Raw genomic sequence first — 16,577 nt, forward strand, 5'->3', positions numbered from 1 at the left:
ATTGCCGCCTTAAGGCCCCCCCACTCCCCGGGGCTCTCCCGTCCCGCTTAGTCCCCGCCCCCCTCCCGTCTGACTCCGGAGGGGGCGTGCCCTCCTCGCCGCAGCCAATGGGCGCGCACGCCTTACGTGCGGCCCGTGGGCGTGGGCCCGGGGGTGGGCGGGGCGGTAGCAGTGTCATGGCGGCGTATCCGGGGCAGGTGGGGCCGGGACCGGGACCGGGACCGGGACCGGGACCGGGACCGGGACCGGGACCGGGACCGGGACCGGGACCGGGACCGGGACCGGGACCGGGACCGGGACCGGGACCGGGACCGGGACCGGGGGGGGGGGACGGGGAGACCGGGGCGAGGGGCGGCGGAGGGCTCGGGGCCGGCCGCACACCGGGCTCTGCCGCTTCCGCAGGGCTTCCCCGGCGCAGGACAAGCCCCCGGCGCGGCCCCGGCCGGTCCCTACCCCGGGGGTCCCTACGGACAGCCTGGCAGCGGCCCCCAGCCCTACGGAGGGGCGGCTGCGGGAGGTGAGCGGGGCCGCGGGTCTGGGGGGATCCCTGCGGCGGGTGGGCGAATGGTCCCCGGGGGCGAAGGGGCAAGGCTGAGGGGGTGGGTGCCCCCGGGGGGGGGGGGTGGGTGCCCCCCGGCCCGGCCCGGGCCCGCTCCCGCTCCGTGCCGGGGGAGGGGGGGGGGATTGTCTGCCCCCAGCTCAGCGGAATTCGCCGCCTGAATGAAACCGCCAAGTCCCAGCTTATTATTTTAAAACCGTGAAGAGGAGGAGGAGGAGGAGGAGGAGGAAGGAAGCGCCGAAGAGGCTGCAGCCCTGACAGCCATAAAACTTTCCAGCCTGTCTCCCAGCGCTGCCAGGCTGAGTTCCAGCCCTTCCTCTTCCTCTGAGCCGAGCTAACCGACGTGCCCGGGATCACACGGCTGTCAAACTCTCCCCGGAGCACAAGCGCTGGCCGGCCCCTGCGTGTTGGCTGCGTCTCCGTGAGCCATCCCCAGCCAGCAGCCTCTCCGAGGGGAGGTGAGAGCTGCTGATGGCCTCTCCCCGCGCAGGTAATGCCCCCCCGGGTGTGGACCCGGAGGCTTTCTCCTGGTTCCAGGCGGTCGATGCCGATCGCAGTGGGTACATCTCCGTCAAGGAGCTGAAGCAGGCGCTGGTCAACTCCAACTGGTCGACGTTCAACGATGAGACCTGCCTGCTGATGATAAGTGAGTCTGGGCCTTTGCTCTCCTGCTGCTTTTTATTCTGTTCTCTTTGAGATGAGCCTCGGTTGGGGTGAAGCCCAGCCCAGGCTGAATCCCCCTGTTACCTGGGCATCTCTCACCTGAGCTGCTGGCCTGTCTGTGCTCCCTGGAGCGAGAGCTGGGCAAAGCGGGCAGCTCGGGGTGCCCTTTTGGTGGAGGACATGAGTCAGGGCCCCAAAACGCTGCTTGGAAAAGGGAACCCAGCTCCGTATGAGGCCAAGCGAGCCCCTGCTCCCAGAGAGGTGGGGAGAAACAGGAGGGGGAGCTCTGCTAGCGAGCCAGAGTCCTGTTCCCCAGCTCGGCACGGCAGCAGGTTTTGGTGCCATTTCCTACCAGCCTCTTAGGGGTTGAATGGTCCTGGTTGATCACAGTCCTGGTGAGGGAGGGCTTTTGGGGCTGGAGCGGGAAGCCATGGCACAGATCCTGAGCCCTTTGGGAGTTTCTGCAGTGTGTCCTTGCCCCACTCCTCACTTCCCTGCTCCTGCTCTTTGTTCTTTCTTCCCCAGACATGTTCGATAAGACCAGGTCAGGACGCATAGACGTGTACGGCTTTTCAGCCTTGCTGCGCTTCATCCAGCAGTGGAAGAACCTCTTCCAGCAGTACGACAGGGACCAGTCAGGCTCCATCAGCTTCAGCGAGCTCCAGCAAGGTGGGCGAAGGGCAGAGACACCAACCTGGCCCCGACCGAGGTCCCTGGGGATCGCTGTCTGGCTCTTCCCAGTGTGACTCCTCCTGATGCCATCCCTGAAGCAGGGCTGGGTGTCTCTGAGCTCATGGGGTGCCTCCTGTACAGCCGTGGCTGCAGTGCACGCCTGTTGCTTCACTGGGACACGCTGGGCTGGCTAAACTGGCTGTGGCAGAGCTGGCACTGAGCCTCCGCGTGGGGCAGGAGACAAGGAGCTGCAGCAGGGCTGTGGCAACTTCCTTCCTTAAAGAAACCCTAAATGCCCCCCCCCCCCCCCCCCCCCAAATGGCATGTAGCTAAAGCCTGTTTTCTGGGAGGAGCTCTTGGGCATGTATGTGTCTGACGGAGGGGAAAAATGTCTGGAATTCTTGCCATGGTTTGGTTCCTCCCCCCCGAGAACCTCGCCCAAGCACACCCACTGTCAGAAGCAAACACCACGGAGCGGTGGGAGATGGGGTGTGTGCCAGCACACAGGAGGGAGGGCATGGTTGCTCTCCCTCCCATCAGGAAGGCTTAATCCACGTGTTTCTTGCTCCCAGCTTTCTCCCAGATGGGCTATAACCTGAGCCCCCAGTTTAGCCAACTGCTGCTGGCCCGCTACGCCCAGCGATCCTCTGACCCCAGCATCCAGCTCGACCGCTTCATTCAGATCTGCATGCAGCTCCAGAGCACGACCGACGCCTTCCGCGAGAAGGACACGGGGCTGGTGGGCAACGTGCGGCTGAGCTACGAGGACTTCCTCACCATGGTCGTGACTCGCATGATGTGACGCCCTGGGCCGAGGGCTGCGAGCCAGCCGGGAGCTCTGCGGGGCTCTCCAGGAGCCCCGACCATCCTCGGCCTCTTCTGGGATGTGGCCAACCCCCCTGAAGAACGAGCTGCTCCCCTGGGCTGGCTTTCCAGCCCGCTGCTCCCGAGGAGCCCCGAGTCCTGCCGGGGTTTCAATTCCTTGTCCCCACTCGGTGGCAGTGGGTGCCTCCACGCCAAACTGGAGCCTGGTTCTGGGGCCGTGCCGCGGAGTGGGACAGCCAAACCAGTAGCCTGTGCCATGCCTCCCGGGGAGCGCTTAGATCATCCCTTGCCAGATGCCAAAACATGCTTAAACCCCCACCTGCACTGTCCCTCCGCGTGGCGGGATGTCTGCAGTGCCTCGTCCCTGTCTCAGCACGCTTTTGGGGGCTCTCCGGTGCCCGAGAGCTGAGCCTTCATTTGAAAAGCAGCAGGAAGGGCACAAGCCCTGGCTGAGCTCATCCTTGCGTCGCTGCCGGGAGCACGTCCAGCCCCTCTGCTGTGCTGGGAAGGCTCCAGCTTTCCCGGAGATCTGAACCCCCTTTCTCTCCAGGCTGCTGGAACAGACCACGTTGCCGCAGTCCCACGCAGGATCATTGACAACCACTCCCCCCCCCCCCCAACCCCCCCCCATTGCCAATGTCTGTTTTGATTCATCTCTGTCTGCCAAAGCCAAACTCCTAAACGGTTTAGAGCTTATTTTTACAGCTTTTGAATAAAAGGCGCTGTGCACTGGTCGCTGGGTGGTTTGTGTTTGCTGAGGGGCTTGCAGGGACGCTGCCCTCCCCTGTGTCACCCCCCTGGACCAGCAGCAGCTCTGGGTGCAGGGAGGGGACACGTGCTGTGTCTGTACCCCTGCTCTGGGCGCTGCTCCTGAGGCTCAGTACGCTTCCCTGAAGTTAATTCTTACACCTTTCTTGTCAGCTTACAGAAAATCAGGTGCTGGGCTCTCCTGCTGAGATACAAGTAAACATTTGACCAACACAAAGATTTTCTTCTGTGGGGTTTTAAAATGATACCCAGGTGATTACCCTTTAATTGCCCTTGATGAGAAATCTCAGTGGTGCTTTTTGAGAGACGCTTTGCTACTCTGAGGGAGTTTGAGGAAAGAATAGTTAAAAGACGGAGTGACTGATCTGATGCTTTTAGAAGCAATAACCAGATGTCGGTGTTTTCCTCAGCTGCAGCCAAAGGCAGGACTTTTTGTTCTAGAGCATCATTAATCATTCCAACAATATTTCTCATCGTCCTCTGTTGAGTCAGAGCTGCCCAGCCTTTCCCAGAGGTTTCAAGCGAGAGGCTGTGGGGGCCGCCCCCCCCCCCGCACTGTCACCTCCCGGGGTGGCTGTCGCTGCCGGTGTGGGCTGTCACCCCTCCAGGCAGCAGCAGGGATAACTTGGGGGGGGGGGGTGACCCCCAGCTGGGGGTGTGTCAGGGGTTGGGGGGGGGGTGTGTGGATATAAAATACCCTGGAAAGTCTGTGTGTGCGTATAGACAGAGAGGAGTGTCTGTTTCAGTGTATATATATATATATATATATATACAGACTAACAGGTAATTCTGGGTCTATACATTTATACACACATACTTCCTGACACCTCTGTGTGTGTATATGTAAATATATATATACATATATAAATATAAAAATATAAATACATATATAAATATAAAAATATAAATACAAATATACACGGGGGGGTGTATATGTATACACACACACATATATATATATATATATATGTGCACACACCCAGCCCTGTGTATATGGAAACACTCATGGACACACACCCAGAGACACCCCGAGTATATACACTCAGCGGTAGCAGGGACCCCTCTGGGTGTGTGCACAGGCACACGCTCCTACCAGCTGCCCTGTGTGTGTCTGTACACGCAGACACCGCCGGTTTTATACACACACACACACCCCCAGACACCGCAGTTCCTACACATACATATGTACCCCAGCAGCGCCTGTTGGGTACGTACAGGTATCCCCGCGGGCACTGACAGGCACGGCGGGCTGTGCAGGTGCACACACACGCGGACGCCCCCCCGGTGTGTGCCTGTAGAGTTCCGTGCACCCCACTCCGCGTGTAGGTACACACAGACACGGCTGTTTGCACACACAGCCACACGCTGCTGGGTTTATGCACACACAGAGACACACACACGAACACTGCTGTTTTTGTTTTTTTTTCTCTGTGTTTGTACCTGCACAGAGCCTAACACACACTGCTGCTCAGCTGTATATACACCCCCAAACTGACACAGCTGGGTTTTACACACACACATACACACACACACGCACTAACAGCCACCATTGTTTTTTTTAAACAGAGATCTCCCACATGCTGACACTGATCTTTATACACATAGACACATTGTCACACACCCCACTGTTTTTATATATATATGTGTGTGTGTGCATATATAGACATATATATATATATATGCACATACATACACAGTGGACACTGATGGTTATTTATTTTTATATATATATATACAGACACACACAATCACATAAAAACACTGGCAGACACAGAGAGAGAGAGGGAGACACACAGAGACACACACAGACAGACACACACAGAGACACACAGACACAAACACACACACACACAGAGACACACACACACTCACAGACACACACAGACACACACACACACAGACACACACACAGACACACACAGACACATACAGAGACACAGACACAAACACACACACACACAGACACACAGACACACACACACACACACACACACACAGACACACACAGAGACACAGACACAAACACACACACACACAGACACACAGACACACTCACAGACACACACACACACACAGAGACACAGACACACACACAGACACACACACACACACAGAGACACAGACACACACACAGACACACACAGAGACACACAGACACCCAGACACACAGACATAGACACACAGACACACACACACTGTTTATAATATATAGACACAGAGTAAAGGACACTCCTCTATATCTCTGTGTGTGTGTGTGTGTGTGTGTGTGTGTATTTTTTATATATATAAATGTGTGTATATATACACACACATACATACATATTATAATATATACACCCATATAATTATATATTTATATATATTAAAATATAGATTGCTTTTTAGCTTTTTCTATATTTTAAAATATTTATATATCTATATTTGATACATCTGTGTATCTCTCTATAAAACCACAGCAGTCTCTATCAGTGTGTGTCTGTATACAAGGAGCCGCGTGTCCAGCTGCGTGTGTATATGAAACCCAGCAACGCCTGTTAGTGTGTCTGTGCGTGTACATATAGACACACCCACACACACGCTGGACCCACCCGTGGTGTCCGCGTGGGGTGGGGGGGTGAGTGTGACCCCGTGGCTGCAGACGCCGCCGGCTGCTAGCGCTGTGCCCACGCGTGGGGGGGGGGGCGGGCGCGGCAGTGACACCCCCCCCCTCCCCACACCGCGGTCACGCGCCCCGCGTGGGGCTGCGCGGGCCCGGCGTGCCACGGCGCGCGCAGGGGCAGGGCGGCTCCGCCAGGTGGCGCCCCACTCCACACTGCGTGGGGGTGGGGGTGTGGGGAGGGTGTCCCCACGGGGGGGTGTGGGGGGGGAGGAAACAAGAAGAATACATTAATTGTTAAAAAGCGACACCCCCAGCCCCACCCCACGCGCCTGCTCAGCTTCCCCACCCCTCCCGTGGGCCCGCTGATGTGGCTGGGGTGGCACTGGTGGCTGTGGGGTGGCACTGTGGGCTGTGGGGTGGCCGTAGTGGCACTCCTGGCTGTTGGGGCCCTCGTGGCCGTGGTGGCTGTGGGGTAGCACCCCTAGCCCTGGGGTGGCCGTGGTGGCACCAGTGGCTGTGGGGGTGACTGTGGGGTGGCACTCGTGGCTGTGGGGTAGCCGTGGTGGCACCAGTGGCTGTGGAGTGGCCGTGGGGTGGCACCAGTGGCTGTGGGGTGGCCATGGGGTGGCCATGGGGTGGCCGTGGTGGCAGCAGTGGCTGTGGGGTGGCTGTGGTAGCAGCAGTAGCTGTGGGGTGGCCGTGGGGTGGCCGTGGTGGCACCAGTGGCTGTGGGGTGGCCGTGGGGTGGCTGTGGTGGCACCAGTGGCTGTGGGGTGGCCGTGGTGGCACCAATGGCTGTGGGGTGGCTGTGGTGGCAGCAGTGGCCGTGGGGTGGCCGTGGGGTGGCACCAGTGGCTGTGGGGTGGCCGTGGTGGCAGCAGTGGCTGTGGGGTGGCCGTGGGGTGGCCGTGGCGGGCCCAGCACTGGCCGCTGGCCACGGGGAGCTGGCGGGGCCGGAAGGTGCACAATGAGCTGGCCCTTATCTCACCCCCCCAGCCCTTCCCGTAGCCACGGCAGGGTCCTGCCCCCCCCCCCCCCCCCTCGATGGGACAGGGCGGGGGGACAGCGGGGCCACCCCCCACCCCCCCTCCCGAGCAGGGCTGGGGAAGGAGCCGGCCCTATTGGCACCGAGGCTTCCATAAATTTATTTACAAATAATAAAAAGCAAAATAAATACAAAAATTCTTAAAAGTACAGCCCCGGGGGGGGGGGGGGGGGGGGAAGGAATGCGGGGGGGGAAGGACACGGGGAGCGGGGCTGTGCTGCTGTGTGGTCCCCAATTGTGGCCCCACCGGGACGGGGTCACCGCAGGGCTGAGCCTTCCCCTGTCCCTACAGTCCCCACGGGGGGTGGCAGGGGCCATAGCACCATAGGGACGGGCGGGGGGGGGGGGGGGGACGGTGGGGACCCCCCCTCCTGATCCCCAGTTTTGGGGTTCCACCAGCCCAAGGCAGGGGTGAACCCCCACTCCAGGCACCGCTGGGTTATTCCCCCCCCACCCCAGGGAGGGAGGGAAGGGGGCTGGCGCAGAGCTGGGGGTGCAGGAGCCCCGGGGGGAAGGGGGTCCCGCTGCAGTGGGAGGGAGGAGGGGGGTGAAGCTGCCAGTGCCGGGGGGTGCGGTGCGGGGAAGGGGGGGGGGGGGGGGGCGGCTGCCTTTGAAGAGCCCCCGGCTGCCACCGAAACCCAGCCGGGGGGGATTAGTGGGTAAATCCCACGGGACTCGGGACCGGCCCCCGGGGGCGCCCCCGGCCACACGCGCCACTGCACCCAGCCGCCACGTCAGCACGGGGGGGGGGGGGCACCCCCGGGGGCGGGAACCCAGGGGACAGCCCCATCCCCCTGCCCCAGATGATGGGGCGGGGGGGGGGTCCCCCTAGGAGGGGATGGAGGGGCTGCGGTGCTGGGCACGGTGGGGACAAGGACTTCCGCGGGGCTGGGGGGCCCCTCTGGGCGGTTTTGGGGGGGGGGGGTGTGGGGTGTGGGGGGGGTTCACTTGTGGGGCATGTCCTCCATGCTGACGCGGCCCCAGACGCCCACCACGAAGGTCTCCACCTCGCACTCGTTGACGCCGCGGGCGATGCGGAATCGGCCGCCCTCGCCCCACGCCGTGCCCCAAGAGTTGGCTGCCGTCTGGGGAGGGGGACAGGGGACACTGCTCAGCGCTGAGGGCGGGGGGGCCCCTGCTCATTCCTGACACCCCCCCCCCCCCCCAACCTACGCAAGCAGCACTTGCAACCCCTCCACCCCCAATGCCTGAGCCCCAGCGAACTCGTGACACCCGCCAACACTCACCCAGTATTTTTGGATCTGGCCGTCAGGCAGTTGCTCTTCTCCCCACCTGCGTTGGAAGGGCAGGGCAGTGAGTAAGGGGGGGCCCGGGGCACCCCCCTCCCCGTATTGTGGGCATCACCCCACCCAGCACTGTGATAGCGTGGTGCTTGGTTGCCCCCCCCCCCCATTTCCTGGCCCCAGTCCATCCCTGAGGTATTTACGTCCGCTCCTGAAATACAGGCAGGTATATTTAGCAGTGGGGAGAAGGAAGGAAGCAACCGGCCCCGCTCCCCTCCTCACGCTCTGCGCCTCCAACTCCCCTCCCTCCGTGGGGGGCTGAGCACCGCGCACTCGTGTCACTTGTGGCCACAGCCCCGGGGGTAAGCATTGCTCCTGGCAGGGCTCCCCCCATCAAACCCTGCACCCTCCCTGGAGGAAGGGGACACATTTCCTCCCCCAGAGAGGACGCTTCTCCCACCCGGAGCACGGCTCTCTGCACCCCCCAACCCCCCCACGCCACCCCCCCCACCTACCCAGTGATTTTGACCGAGTGGGTCCCGTGTCTCTGGTGCTTTGGCCCCTTCCCCTCGGCCACCGGCGTGTGCTGATAGATCCCGCTCTTGTACATGAAGAAATCTTCGTGCACCTCCAGGATGGCTGCAGGCAGGGGGAGAGGGTCTGGGGACGCTGGCCCTGTCCCGAGGGACGAGGCACTGGGCTCCACGGCCCCCCAGGGTGGAGGATACGGGCAGCGGGGACACGGGGCATCACTCGGGAAGGGGGAATGCAGCAGCCAGATCCTCCCCTGGGCCATGTGGCAAAACTCAGAGGAGGATTTAAAAAAAAAAAAACAAAAAAAAACAAAAAAAAAAAACCCAAACCCAACTGCCTGAGATTAAATCTGAGGAGTTAATGAGCAACAAGTGCCCGCTGGTGTGGGCAGCGTGATGGGCACCCCCCAGGGCTGGTGAGAGCACGGGTTAAATATTAACCAGGGAGAGCAGCTGAGGTGGGGGGTCCTGGCCCCCACGTCAGCCCCGGGCAGGGCGGCTTCCCCCACCCACCTCACCCCCCTCCCCGGGCTATTGCAGCACCCAGCTTCGGGGCGCCAGGACGGGGTGCCCACGCCGGCTCCCTACCTTGCACGGGGCCGTTCTCCAGCAGCTCCTTCATGATCTCCTTCTCCTGCAAGCACAGAGCCGGGTGGTACCGGGGCTGGGACCCCTGGCGCTGCCCTCCTCACCCCCCCGGGGATGCAGGCAGAGCCCGTTTCAGCACCCACGGGTGGGTGTTGTGGAGATGCCGAGTGAAGGAGCAGCTCCCCTGAGGGTTTCGCGGCGGGTTTTTCCCGGCTTCCTTTCCAAACTTGGCTTTCTCAAGCGAACCACCCCGAGCCAAGCCCCTTCCCGCTCCCCACACCAAACGGCTCCTGCTTCGCCCACGCTGGCGGCCCGGCCCCGGCCCACGGGCACTCACGCTGGAGGAGAGGCGGTAGGCAGGGGTGGACTGGTAGATCTCGTTGGCGTGGGTCTGGGGGTTGGGGCAACGTGCCGTCGCCTGCCGCTTGCCCCTGCCCGTGGAGCGGCTGTGCATCATGCAGGGCTGGGCCGCCGGCCGGCTCTGCGGGCTGGTGAAGGGGTAGCACTCGTCTGTCACCACCCTGGGCACAGGGACAAGGACGTGAGGAGGTGGAAGGACCCCCCCCCCGGCTCCATCCCCACCCCGCTCCCAAACCCCACTCTCCATCCGGGGACTCCAGGTCCCTTGCCTGCCCAAGGGACAGGGTGTGCACTGGGTACCCCTAGGATCCCCCTCCAGGGAACCCCCCATATCCCACCCCAGTGCTGGGGCAGCCTCTCATCTTCCCCCCCCCGCCCCGGCAAGGATGTGAGGAGGGGAAGGACCACCCGGCTCCATCCCCACCCCGTCCCCACTCACCCCCGCCGGCGGAGGTACCACCAGGCTCCGTCCAGCCGCCCCCCGCTGCAGCCCCTCTGGTTGCGGGTGTCACAGGACAGGAGGTTTTGGGGTGACAGGGCGGGCGTCATGTGCCCCATGGAGTGGATGGAGATGCGGTCCGAGGCGACGGCTGGGAGCGAGCGGGGCGGGGGGGGGGTGGGTGTCAGAGAACAGCGGCTGCTCCCCCGGGGTCCTGCCCCGCTCCCCAGCCCCGTGGCAGCAGGTTTAGTCCCCGTCCCCACGGGCCACCCCATCCCGACCTGTCCCATCTCACCCGCCGTGGAGAAGGCCCAGGAACCGGCGCAGTTGCCCTGGTCCAGCGGCTCGTGGATCATCCCGGGCCACTTCGCGGCTGCGTCGAAATGGCGGGGCAGCACCTCGTTGGAGTCCATGTTCATCTGCGGAGGCAGAGCTGAGGCATGAGGGGTGACACCCCCCCCCCCCCACCCGCCTCCTGCCCCCCACTCGCAGCAGCCCACCCCCAGCAGCTGCTGGGGCCCCCCAGCCCGCGTTAGCATCCCCCAGCCCCACAGCAGAGCCCCTCGGGATGGGGACGCCCGTAAACCTGGCCAAGAATTTGGGATCCCCCTTGTCCCTGAGGAGCCAGATCCCTCAATTTTCCCTAAATTTGAGCTCCTCAGCCCCAACGGCTCCTTCTGCAACAACAGCACCAAGCGTACAGTTTTGGACCCCAAGTGCACGGGTCCTGGGTGTCTCGAGACCCTCATTGTGGCCTCTGGCCGGCTCTTGCCTGGCCACGGACACACACCCAACCTTTCCGTTTCGAGGGGGGGCAGGGGGGGGGAATGGTGCCCCCGCCCCGGCCGTGCACAGTTCAGCCTTCCTGGGGAGGATGCGGCCGCCGACACCCAGCTTATCCCAGCGCAGGAAGCGCCTCTAAAATTAAACCTCACCGGGAGTCAAGGTCACGGCTCTGGGCGTGCACCGCGCGTCGCTCGCTCCCCGCCAGCACCCATGGGACCCCCCCTTCTCCGGCCACTAGCCCCCCTGAATTGGGGGGAGGGGGGGGGCGGTTTTGGGTGCAGCCCCGGGGGCAAGTGGAGGCACCCCCTCTTGCAAAGCGCTGGCGCGGCCATCTCTGCTGACTCAGCAGCTGCGGGGCCGGCTTTCCGATGGGAAACCGGCACGGAGGAGAGGGGGAAAAAACAACACTGGCAGCCGGGGGATTGTCAGGGGGAATTTGCTGAGCTGCTGTCTCCAAACACAAGGGCTGTCCACGGCACCCACCCACCATGGCCCCTTCCCTGCCTCCCCCCACCCCCCCCCCCGGGCTGCAGAGCCCCCCTTCCTGGGGACGGGGACACTGCGGGGACAGCAGTCGCCGAGGGGATGGTGAAGCATTGGGGCCAGGTTATGGGACAGGCAGGGTCAAGCCTTGGCGTGCCTCAGTTTCCCCTTGCATCCCTGGTGACTCACGTGCATCTCGTTCATGTTCATGACGGTGGGAGAGGGTCGGAAGGTGCCCAGGCGGTGCCGGATCCCGTCCTCCAGCGTCATCCCCCAAAACTGGCTGTAGTTGGCGGCTCTCCAGCTGCACGAGAGGAGGGGGCGCGGGTGAGGGGTGCCCCGAAAAGCACCGAGAGTTGAAGGGTCCCTTCCCCACCCTCCCGGTGCCTGGTCCTCACCCATAATTGCCCCTGTTGACGGCGTCGATCAGCTCCCCATCCATCAGGCAGGCATGGTCCTCGCACTCCCACTGCCCGCCGGGGCCGCAGGTGCTGCAGAGGGGATGGCACCGGAGGGGACAGTCAGCTGGGGAGGGACAGTGTCCCTGGGGTGACTGGGGGGACCCCAGGTGGGTGCTAACACCCCACCCCCCCCCCCAGGCCGCAGACTTGATGCCGTCGTGGGCAGACAGCGAGGGGCCAGGGCTGCTTCTGCACTGGGGTCTGGGGGGTCACACCATGGCTCAGCACCTCGGGATGGGGTGAAGCCGGGTCAGGAGCTGGCAGGCAGCCCCCCTGTGTGGCCCTGGGGGCTGTCCCCCCCCACCCCACCCCCCCCCTCCCTGGTCCCTGCAGGAGTCCAGAGGGCAGACAGAGCATGGGACAGAAAATCAGCTGAAAAGCAGCCAGGCCTGCAGACTTCAGAGCGGGGCTTGGCCACCAGCCCGGGGAGAAGGATTTGGGGCTGGCTGTCCCCCCCACCCCGGGGCGAGCCGCTCTGGCCAGGTTAGCCGGGAGCCCTGTGGCACCCATGGGGTAACCCGGGGCAGGGGGTGCCTGGGGAGGGCGATGTGCCCCCTGGGGTCCCCCCCCGGGCTGTGCTCCCCCCCTGCAAGCCGAGCAATGCTTGGCACGCTCACCCCTGCCCGCCGGCCGAGCTCCCGGCACGTTCTTCCCTTTTAAGGAGCCGCGTGAGGCCAGAGCCGTGTCCCGCCAGCTGGGCCCGATCCTGCCAGCAGCACCTGCACCCCCGGCACCGGCCCCATCTCATCCCCCCCCAGCGCTCCGCCGGTGACCCCGCATCTGGCTGTTAACTCCTTGAGGACTCCCACATCTGGCTGTTCACTCCTCGGGAACTCCCGCGGGAGCACCTCGGGGTGCAGCCCCCCTCGGCTTCACCCAGGCACTGCATTTGCCCCCCACTAACTCCCCCCAGCCCCCGCGGGAGCCGGGTGGGGACAAGGTTTGGGGTGAAGCGCTGCAGAAATTGCTGCTCTCCAGGCACCAAGTGCGGGGGGACGAGGGTTTTGGCAGGAGAGGGTTTTGGCAGGAGAGCCTCGGCCCCCAGGGGCCAGCGCTGTTGGGGAAGGGATGCTTTCCCAGCAGCGGGGACCACTCATCCAAACGCACAGCTCGGGGACCTCGACCTCCCACCGTGCCTCCGCGCCACGATCCCAGAGCGGCACTGGGGCTTTGGGGAAAGGTCAGCCTGGCTTTTCACCTCCAGCTCCAGCGCACATGCCTGCACATACACGCACACACACGTGCTCGTGCCCTCGCACACGCCCCAGACGGAGCCTTTGATTCCCCTTATCTACCGCAGCACCGCGAGGCAGCCAGCCCTGCCGTGTTTGCTCCTTGTCTACGGGCAGATCTGCGCCCGCAGGTTCCCTTATCCCCCCCACCCCACCTCCGGGATGCCATTAATACCACCGCGGCCGTTTCCAGATAAACCCCCACGCTGACTCGCTAATGCAAACAGCGAGCTCCTGGTGCGCAGCACAGACGGGCTGCTTGCACCCAAGCCGGCTGCGGGGCCGCGCTCAGGCCGCCTGGCACGGAGCCACCACAGCTGCCAGCTGTAGATGCGTCCCATTCAGGCTGGGGCAAGCTGGGCTTTGGACCAGCACGGCCAGAAAAAACCCCGACAGCCCCGAGCCCGCGTCGGGAGCCCGGCCGTGTGTTAACCCGGCGGAGCGAGCCGGCTCCCACAAAGGCATGTGCTGAAACTTGGGAGCGGCTCAAAGGCCCCGGGCTCTCCGCTCCGAATATGCCAGAGCAAAGGCATTTGGCACCGGTTCCCACCACCCAGCTCGGGCGCTTGTGCTCCCGCCGAGCCGGTTGCGGTGCTCGCAGGCCCCCCGACGCCTTTCCTCCGGGTAGGCAGCGTGCCGGCGCCGAGCTGGCGGTGCCCGCGTGGCACGGGATGCGCAGAGTCACTCACCACAGGTTGCAGTTCTCCCGGTACGTGGCTCCCGTGGGGTAGCTGCGACCGGCGCGGGCGCAGCCTGGATGGGAGAGGGGAGAACCCCGGTAAGCGCTCTGCTGCATCAGGGGTCCCACCAGCACCCCCTCAGCTCCAGGGGGTAAACACCAAGAGGAAGATAAAGCCGGTCCTTAAAGCCAGGTGGGTGCCTGGCTGCATCTCCAGACCCGCGGTGGGGACCAGCTCGTGCCCCACAGCGCTGGGTGGGAGCCGGGCTGGCTCAGCACGGGGAGGGTTAACCGTGGGGCTGCGGAGCAGAGCCAGCCTCGCATGCACAGCCTGGCGAGACGGGGATAAAGGGGCCGGTTGTACCCGGGAGCTGGCTCTGCTCTGCAGGGACTTCTTAGAGAGCCTTGTGCTGCGCGGCGGGGGCTGCCCGGGCCCCCCTCTCACCACCCTGCCCACCCCAGCTGCCAGGCGGGTTAAATCAGGGCCAGCATCCGCTTGCCCCAGACATGACCGGAGAAGTCAGAATGGACCCCCCCCCCAACACCCCTGCTCTGCCCCACAGGTACACGTCGCTGGAGCTGCCCCTCTGCCCCCCGCAGCCCTGCCTGTGGGGAGGCCGTGGGGCCACAGGCTGTCCCCAGCCCCGTTTCTGGGAGCCCAGCCCCAGTTCGGCCACTTTGTATGAATTTCTGCAGCTCCCAGGGGTCCGGAACGTCTCTGCAGCGAGGGCAGGGTTGTGGGGTGCCACATCCAGCTGCACCCGAGGGGCACCAGCAGGATCACACAGCACATTGGACATCCCAGGGTGGGCCCCTGGCACCCATAGACTGGGCTGGGGTGGGGGGGGGGGTGGGGGGGCTGCCTCACCTGGGGCTTTGGGGAAGGGGGCCGGGATGCCCAGGCAGTACTCCCAGAAGTCGGGGCAGCAGTCGGAGACGGTGCGGTTGCAGAAGAGGTCGCAGTAGCAGAGGGTGTCGTGGTAGGGGACGGTGCAGCCGTCGTCGCGGCCGTGGCAGCAGACGTCCCCGCGCTGGCAGTAGGACCCGCTGGCATCGTAGACCCCGTGCTCGTACAAGCCGGGGGCCAGCTCCCGGCGGGTGCGCGCCCGGGAAGCCAAGGTGGCCTCGGCCAGTGGCCAGAGGCAGAGCAGGGCCCGCAGCAGGCGCATGTTGCCGGCCATCTCCCCAGACCTGCAGCCGCTGCAGAGGAACGGCACTGAGCGGGTAGGGGGGGCACCGAGCGGGTTGGGGGGGGGGGGGGGGGCACCTCCGGGGCTCGGGGGGGGTCCTGCAGACACAAGGCACCCTACTCCAGCCCCATCCTGCTGGGTCGCCCACCCTGTGCAGCACCCAGTGCGTTGCTCGCTGACCCCCAAACCGCCTCCTGGGTCACCTCGCCCCCACCCTGCCCTCCCCCGGGACGCTCAAAATCTTCAGGGTTTTCAACTCCCCTTACAACCACTCCTGCCCCGAAGCACAACGCCCCAAAACCCTGGCTCCCCACTGGGTGCCCGCTCCCCCCGGGTGGCCAAGGGGCCCTGTGGGCACCCACACCTTAACCCCCTGCTCCAAAAGTAAAACCCCAGCGGGATGGGGCTCCCTAGGGTTTACCCGGAGTGGGGGCTGCCCAGGCCCCCCCGTCCCAGTCCCGGCTCCCAATCCCAGCCCCGGCTCCCCGCCGCCGCGGAGGCGCGGGCAGTGCGATGAGTTCTCAGGTCTCAACCCGCGGGGCTGGGCTGAGGGACCCCGCGGGAAAACTCGCGTGGCACGACCTCCTCCCGTCCCCCCCCCCCCACTCCCCGTACCTGCCGCGCCCGCCGCTCCGCGCCGCCGCCGAGCCGCCTCCCCCGCCCCGCCGCTCCTTATAGCCGCGCCCCGGCCGGGGGGGCGCGGGGAGGTGCCGGGGGCAGCCGCGATCCGGCCGGGCCGCGCTGCCCCTCCCCGGGCGGAGCGGAGCCGAACGGGGCTGGGGATCGGGCCCGGGGCTCCCGTCGGGGCGGGTGGGAAAACCGCGGACCCGACACCCCCCTCCGCCTCCCCGCCCGGGGTCCCCGGCGGCACCTCCTCCCCCGTGGGGTCGGTTCCAGCCCCCCTGGCCGTGACTTTGCAAACTGGGGGGTCCTGGCAGCACCCACCGCTCCATCCATCCCCCCCGCTCCCCGGGGCAGGGTGTGGGGAGAGGGGGGGCTGCATGCCTCTCCCCTGCCCCTTCCAGCACCCCAGCTGCTGGGTGCAAACGAAACGGGGACAACCTGTCACAGCCCGGGGCACAGAGTCGGTGTCACCTGAAGCCAGTCCCATGTCCCTGCTGCCGGTGTCCAGCCAGGGGCTCAGGACCTGGGGAAGGGGGGCGCTGTCTTGGCCTCCCCCCAAACTCCTGGTTCCCTCTGCAGCACCACTATTCGCTGCGGGATTTTGGCCGCCCACCCCCAAAGACGGCTCCTGCCCATCTCTGGCCCTCGAGGAGCGTCTCCTGGCCGCTGCCAAAGGATTCCTCGAAGATGCCTCACAGCAGCCAGGACGGGAGGCACCGTGGGCAGTGGGGGGGGCGGGGAACGGGGCTCCCCAGGCAGCCGAGGAAGAGACTGAGCCCAGGGCCACGGGCTGGAGGGCTCCTGGCTCCCGGCTGCAGCCCGTGAGG

At 64.5% G+C, this 16,577-nt stretch overlaps 2 protein-coding genes across 4 annotated transcripts; one reads left to right on the forward strand and one right to left on the reverse strand.

Moving 5' to 3' along the window:
• The first annotated feature begins 88 nt into the window (after window positions 1-88).
• PEF1 (penta-EF-hand domain containing 1) lies at window positions 89-3,453 on the forward strand. Of its 2 annotated transcripts, none has more exons than XM_042793921.1 (5): window positions 89-197; window positions 403-517; window positions 837-1,205; window positions 1,748-1,891; window positions 2,467-3,453. In XM_042793921.1, exons 3-5 carry the CDS (start codon window positions 1,031-1,033, stop codon window positions 2,694-2,696), a joined length of 549 nt encoding a protein of 182 aa, XP_042649855.1. In that variant the 5' UTR covers window positions 89-197; window positions 403-517; window positions 837-1,030; the 3' UTR covers window positions 2,697-3,453. The 2 variants fall into 2 exon arrangements, with proteins under 2 accessions (XP_042649855.1, XP_042649854.1); XM_042793920.1 differs by having other exon boundaries at window positions 95-197; window positions 1,050-1,205.
• A 4,248-nt stretch (window positions 3,454-7,701) lies between these two features.
• Window positions 7,702-15,765, reverse strand: TINAGL1 (tubulointerstitial nephritis antigen like 1). 2 transcript variants are annotated; one of them, XM_042793874.1, is made up of 12 exons: window positions 15,742-15,765; window positions 14,805-15,136; window positions 13,947-14,010; window positions 11,963-12,055; window positions 11,754-11,868; window positions 10,591-10,714; window positions 10,296-10,446; window positions 9,834-10,017; window positions 9,497-9,542; window positions 8,891-9,014; window positions 8,379-8,424; window positions 7,702-8,216 (listed from the first exon to the last, which is right to left on the reverse strand). In XM_042793874.1, exons 2-12 carry the CDS (start codon window positions 15,115-15,117, stop codon window positions 8,076-8,078), a joined length of 1,401 nt encoding a protein of 466 aa, XP_042649808.1. In that variant the 5' UTR covers window positions 15,118-15,136; window positions 15,742-15,765; the 3' UTR covers window positions 7,702-8,075. The 2 variants fall into 2 exon arrangements, with proteins under 2 accessions (XP_042649808.1, XP_042649807.1); XM_042793873.1 differs by lacking the exon at window positions 15,742-15,765 and adding an exon at window positions 15,548-15,713.
• Between the last annotated feature and the right edge of the window lie 812 nt (window positions 15,766-16,577).

This window comes from Tyto alba, unplaced genomic scaffold (assembly GCF_018691265.1).
Source record: "Tyto alba isolate M040663 unplaced genomic scaffold, T.alba_DEE_v4.0 Super-Scaffold_20, whole genome shotgun sequence".
Lineage (NCBI taxonomy): Eukaryota > Metazoa > Chordata > Aves > Strigiformes > Tytonidae > Tyto > Tyto alba.